The sequence below is a fragment of the Wolffia australiana genome, chromosome 6 (assembly GCF_029677425.1).
Source record: "Wolffia australiana isolate 7733 chromosome 6, ASM2967742v1".
NCBI lineage: Eukaryota > Viridiplantae > Streptophyta > Magnoliopsida > Alismatales > Araceae > Wolffia > Wolffia australiana.
This window is the reverse complement of record NC_135840.1, coordinates 12,745,840-12,752,635: the sequence shown is the minus strand read 5'-3', so window position 1 is coordinate 12,752,635 and position 6,796 is coordinate 12,745,840. Positions and strand designations below refer to the sequence as shown.

General features: G+C 43.6%; 1 protein-coding gene across 1 annotated transcript; it reads right to left on the bottom strand.

Moving 5' to 3' along the window:
• Positions 1–954: 954 nt before the first annotated feature.
• LOC144704850 (S-adenosyl-L-methionine-dependent methyltransferases superfamily protein) lies at positions 955–6,439 on the bottom strand. The gene is made up of 9 exons (XM_078577409.1): positions 6,216–6,439; positions 5,493–5,554; positions 5,258–5,309; positions 2,619–2,733; positions 1,956–2,050; positions 1,735–1,841; positions 1,346–1,460; positions 1,221–1,265; positions 955–1,134 (listed from the first exon to the last, which is right to left on the bottom strand). Exons 1-9 carry the CDS (start codon positions 6,420–6,422, stop codon positions 1,060–1,062), a joined length of 873 nt encoding a protein of 290 aa, XP_078433535.1. The 5' UTR covers positions 6,423–6,439; the 3' UTR covers positions 955–1,059.
• Positions 6,440–6,796: the final 357 nt, after the last annotated feature.

The window sequence follows — 6,796 nt, the reverse complement described above, 5'->3', positions numbered from 1 at the left end:
GATGCTGGTTGTTAGACACTCATGCCACTCCATCAAATACCCGAATATTCATATATCCCTTGTTGATAACCTTGCATTTGACTATTTTCCCAAAGAAAATGTCGAAGTGGAACTTGAGAGAGACAAGTCATCATGAGAAGACAATATAAGATCAATCTAAATCAACAATCCTTGAGTGGACAACTATTTAGCAGCAACCTATATAGAGTAGGCTTCATCTTCATCACTATCTTCCACCTTTGTGACATTAGCCGCACTCTATTCAGCACCAGTTCTCTTACCACTTCTGTTCTTCGCAAAATCCCTTCTCAATAAGCCATCTGCATAACACTTGAAGATTTCACTGTTGGATGAGAGGGCTCTGTGTGAAATTTATCTTCTCTATCCGATTCTCTTTGCCTTTCTCTTCTAGACTATCCATTCTCCCATGTTGGTTGGTGATTGGAGAATAAATTTGTGTGCTCTCTTGTTACTGATGATGTGAGAGTGGGCAGAAGTGTCTCACATTACCAAAAGGTATTCTCGTTTTTATGGTTGAAAACTGATAGAATACTGCAATTCTCATGGATCAACCAGTTTCAAGGCCCAGTCTAGAAAAACAATTGGCCAAAGCGCTTATTTGAAGGTTGACATAGAGTCAATTAGATCAACTCACCCATGATGCCCAACCAAAAATAGGATCAAACTTCGTTATGGCTGAAATGATTCAGGTCACGTTAAGCCCTAGTTGAGAATTATTCCCAGAAGGCAGTTCTCACAGTAAATAAAAGTGGATAGTAGCTGATGATTCTAGTGGTCCAGTTTATTTATGATTATCAAATTATAAATTATGCATAATTTCACAGTCAGCAAAATTTCACTTTTTCCCTAGAAAATGGTTAAAATCATCATAAAATGCCCAAACTATTTATCATTAGGAGGCTGCCTAATGAGGAGTAAGATAGTAGGCATAAATTGTTGCAAAATGCAGATTTGAAAGCACTAATTACTATGATAAAATTCAGTACCCCTCCAGGGGAGAGTTAGGGAGAGATATTCTCATGAATATTACTACTTTTCTCAACGCCGTTTATATAAACAAGGTTTCAAATCAGGCCAGACAATGCTCCTGGCTGCATCCTCGGTTATCTCCTTCTGAAGAAAAAACATAAGACATCAAATTTCAGGGACCAAGAGAATCAAAATCCAGAAAAAAACCAGAAAATAGAGAAGACTGGCACCTTTTTCCTGAAATAGAAAATAACAAACATCTTGTTCGAAACATCCTGGCCATGATAGACCAACATCAAATTAGCAAATCACTTGATTAAAACCGAAAAAGGAATTTGGGTGCGCATCAATATACCTTAGAAGTAAGAGAAAACCCCAGCTTTTGAACCGCATGGCAAAACTTTTCAGGGTCAGCTCCCCCTGTTGCAGGATCAAATCGGCTCCTCACTTCTGCTATCAAGAGCCAACCTCTGATCAATCGAGGAAGGAAACACCATTTAAGGAATCATTATCATTAGGGTTAATAGACAATGATGAATTCGTCCTCATCATTGTCATTTCATTTCTTGCTATGTGAAGAATGACGAAACAATGACAAGATGATGACGAGTTCATCATTCAACTCAGGCGTAAGATGATGATTTCTTCATTGTGCGCTTGTCATCGTCATCCCGGAGGCTGTACCCAGGGTACCATTCATAAGTCGATCTGACGATTAATCTTTTGCAAAAGATGTAGACTAACCCAGTTCTGAGAACTCGGCTAGCTTCTACCAAGTAACTCGAGAAGTTTACTCCCATTAGCGAGAGGCAGAAGACAGAGACATCCACAGAGAGAGAGTCCAGCGGTGTCTGGAGATAAAGAAATTGTTCACCCATTAGAAAAACCAGCATTGCTTTCCAGTAGTTTCACAGAGGATGACGATTTTTTACTCATATACTGGTTGCTTAAATTAGTGGTCTTACATGGGCCATGTCACAAGCGATGACAGAAGGGTCTGCTGAGACAAGATCAATGGAGAAAACCTTGTTTTTCACACTCTTTGCCAGGCTTGCATTTCCTGAAATAGTAATAGCTGATTAGAAACATAACCTGAACTGGAAGAACACATCCACGGGCTTTAATCCTGAGCAGCAGGAAGTCAAATAACAAGTGGACAATGACATTGATTATTGGGTCAACATCCTTGTCTTCATCATCCATCTGTCGATGACAAATTGTCATCGTCATCATTATTCATCCAAACCCAAACATGAGTGAAAACAACAATGAGAAGATTCGGGATGATGATGACAAATTTATCATCACCTTCTGATCCCAGTGAGAGGACAAGAGTGACGATCAGGGCGTCAAATTCATCATCCCCACCATCCAACCGTCAATGGTGATTTCATCATCGTCATCCTTAGTCCAAGTCTAGCAAAGAAGACACAGATAATGTTGCAAATTTGAGATTGTCGAAATCCAAGCTGCAGGGATTAATTTACTATCGTGGGCCATAGGATATTGTCGAAATCCGAGCCAGTTTTTTTTATAATTGCATTAATTTACGGATTTAGAGGTTGTGTACGACTAGAGTTCCATGCACTGCGTAAATGGTTTTATTTCACACTGCGTAATAATCTCACCACAGCCAAAATCAGCAACAACGAACCCAGGGCTGTGCGATTGAAGCCATTTGATAATAACATTCACAGGTTGAATGGGCCAACGCGCCATTTGCTGTCCATACCCTGCATGGTACTACAAAAATATGCAAAAAAAAGAATCACATCGAATTCAGAAATTTATGATTCAAAATAATTGCAGAAAACATGGTGCAAAAGAATCAGGCTTGAAAAGGAAAAAAACTTGATATAAAAACCGGGGTGGCAGCAAACTGTGGTAAAAAAAACTGGTGTTCAGAGTATGGTTATTACCGTCACTTTCCTTTCATAATATTCCAGTATTCTCCTCTCTCTCTCTCTCTTATCTTACACTCTCTTCACATCTCTCTCTAACTTACACTCTCTTCACACTTCTCTCTTCTCTTACACTCGCTTCACATCTCTATCTTTCTCTTCTCTTACACTCTCTTCACACCTCTCTCCCTCTTTTCCTCTCTCTTCTCTTACACTCTCGTCACACCACTCTCTCTCTTCTTCTCTCTTCTCTTCACACCTCTCTCCCTCTCTTCCTCTTTCTTCTCTTACGCTCTCTTTACACCTTTCTCCCTCTCTTTCCTGCAAGACGACTTCCCGGGGCTTCGCATCGCCAAAAGGATTAACCTTCTGCCTGGGCTTCGAAGCCTGTTCACCGGCCCCCAATTGCCTGACCGGGCTCTGAGCCCTGCTCGACTGCGCGCTCCAAGGCCGGCTGGACTGCGAGCTCATCGGCCGAGCCACCTTGACCTCAATCTCCGCCTCCATCCTCCTCCAATCCATGCCCTACTCCGCCAAAACCTCCTCCCTCGGCCGCGCCGCGCCGAACGGGCTCGTCTTGGCGCTAGTTTGGAAGGGGGCAAATGCAGGGGAAGGACGTGCCATGGCGCTGGTTTCATGGAATGACATCTGCACGCCAACTAAACAGGGTGGACTTGGGGTACCTGACCTAAATACTCTGAATATGGCGCTACTGACGAAATGGGTTAGACGGATCATGGGACCGGAGGATGACTTGATTAAGGATGTTGTGAAGGACAGATACGGCTCCAATTTGGGTTGGGCGAAGTTGATGCGCAAGGTGAGGGGGGAGTCGGCTTTTTGAAAAGGGATGAGGAAGGTGTTTCCCTTGGGGAATTGGGGAATGGCGCCGGATTTAGGTTTTGGATGGACAATTGGACGTCGCATGGACGATTCCGTGATCTGGTCCCTCGCTTATTTGCCCTAGTCCTTCACCGCCACCCGATGCCCATGTCCAACTTTTGCGGCCATACTATCTAGTCAGCGGGTGGAGGATTTTTTAACCCTTCAGCAAACACTGAACAACTGGAGGCCAATGGAGGGGATGACAGATGGGTGGGTATGGGCATCGGGTCCGTTCTCCAGCCGAGGAGTTTACCAGAGCTTGAGACCACACCACTATGAGGACCCAATCATTTTAGGGGCATGTCACTCAATTTGGAGGCAAAAGATTCCCTTAAAGGTTAGGTTGTTTGCATGGCTGCTCACCAGGAAGCGGACAATGACCCGCGTAAGACGGCGAAGGTTCCTTCCGGTTGAATCTTCACTATGCCTTGTGTGTACGGAGGAGGAAGAGGAGTGTGAGCATCTCTTTTTCCAATGTCGGCTTGCTCGGGCACTATGGGCAAGCCAGGGGCTAGCAGAGATTACGTCGAGCTTGCACCTATGGGCCACACTGCCGCCGCGCCAGCATGGGATTGACAAAGAGCGGGGGCTGAGATTCGCGGTGCTTTGGGCGATATGGTCCCACCGCAACGAGGTCATATTCAAGGGGGTGGCAATGTCAGTGGAGAGGGCTATAAATGATGTGGAGAGACTGGTATTTTGTTGGTTTGGTCCTGGATGAGGTGGTGGGTATGGGGGGAAGGATGGGCCATATGTGTCTTGGCCTAGACCCCTCCACGTCCACGTGTGCGGAGGGTCACCAAGTTGGGTAATCTTCTTTATTGTTCAAAAAAAAAAAAAAAAACTTTCTCCCTCTCTTCCTCTCTCTTCTCTTACACTCTCCTCACACCACTCTCTTCTCTTACACTCCCTTCACACCTTTCCCCCTCTCTTCCGTTCTCTTCTCTTACACTCTCTTCACACCTCTCTCTCTCTTCCTTTCTCTTCTCTTACACTCTCTTCACACCTCTCTCTCTCTTCCTTTCTCTTCTCTTACACTCTCTTCACACCTCTCTCTCTCTTCCTTTCTCTTCTCTTACACTCTCTTCACACCTCTCTCTCTCTCTTCCTTTCTCTTCTCTTATACTCTCTTCACACCTCTCTCTCTCTCTCTTCCTCCCGTTTCTCTTACCCTCTTTTCACACCTAACTCTAACTCTCTCTCTGTGTTCTCTTACACTCTCTACATACCTCTCTCTCTCTCTCTTACACTCTCTACATACCTCTCTCTCTCTCTCTTCCTCCCTCTTCTTTTACCCTCCCTTCATACCTTACTCTCTCTCTCTCTCTCTCTCTCTCTCTCTCTCTCTTCCAACCATCCTCTCTCTTGCTCGTTTTTGTACTCTGTTTCCTCCCAATCGATTTCGACAGCTGGTATTCTTCAATAGCAAAAAATAAAAGAAAATTGGCTGCGAGTGAAGGTTCAGAGACAAAGAAACTTACGGCATCAAAAAGTGCAGGATTTTCCTTGAAGAACTCGAAAGCCTCGCTACCCCTGATAAAAGTATAAGCAAAATCTAGGGATAAGTACTTTAAAATAACCACTTTTTGAGGCTTATGATAAGTCTTCAAAGAAAAAAACCAAGAGAAATTTAGCTTGATATTGATACTGAAAAAAAGTAAAGATTATGCAATGACTGAGAATGAAAGATGGTGGTAGATCAAAAAAATAGCCGACCTGCAAGTGTATAATTTTTCGTTTAACATTCTAAAGTGGCCCCCAGATAGCCTAGCTCGCATCTGCATGAAGGTAGCATTCGATGAAAAATGTGATTAGAACTATGTTTTAAATCAAACAACTGGACCCTATAAAGTTCTCCTAAATTTTGCACCCACGGTTGCAACTACAAAAAGTAACTGAAAAAGAAGAAATGATGCAACTATCCGCACTTAATATCAGAAAATAGGTAATACATTGCCTTTTATAACTTTAGCATTTTTACAATTCTTATTGGAACTTAGTATGAGAAAATAGGTAACACATTTTTAAAATATCCATAAAATATGCCAAACTAAAGTTATGAATGGCAATGTATTACCTCTTTTCTGGTAATAAGTTCCAATAAGAATTGTAAAAAGGCTAAAGACATACACATTTGGTTACACCCAAAATCCATTTTCTTCCCCAAGAATTTCCATCGTCGATAATAATTCTTATTCCTTACTGTTCATAGGCTATGGTATGAATTTACCACGTACCAATTATTGGAGAACCTAGGCTCATTTTCCATAAACTAGTAAAAAGGACAACTCGGAGAATCCTACTCACAAATTAAATTCCGATTATTACCAACTTAAACGCAATGGAAATTGAACATCTGAATTTCCGCCGGTACCCGTTGATCAAAGAAATCGAGGAAACTTTCACATAAAAAAAACAACATAACCGTGTAAATCTTACCCTGTCGAGAAAAGCGGACGTCCCCGAAAACCCATCATCTCCTTTTTTCCTGCGCTTTGCGTCGGGGAATTGAACCTGTGGCCTCTTCGACTGCTCGTTCGATTGAACAGGGCTGACGGCGGCGGAAACGTCATCCTGGGACGGATGACGTGGTTCTCCCCTCCCTCTCTTGCCCCGCCTTCTCGGCTTTCGTCGTCCTCCCTCCATTCCCCAGTTCTCAGTCTCTGAACTAGTCATTTGTGGGAGTATTTATATACCCCGCTTTGAAGAATGCCAGCCGTTGGATGGAAATCTTAGGGTGAGAAAGGTGTTCTCCAATTAGTGATAAGAGTAATAACAAGGTAGAAGCATAACTATACTATAGCAATGCATCAGGGCAACTAAGGACTGGCACGCGCCATCCGTCACGTCACTCATCACCGTGACAGAAACGTGACGGATGACGTGACGGTGACGGTGTTAGGGATCCGTGACGGTGACGGTGATGGATGACGAAGGGGTCATGATGGGGATGTGACGGTGACGGGGTGCGCAGGACGCGTGACGTGAAGGACTGGCCGTCACGGATGACGGCCGTGACG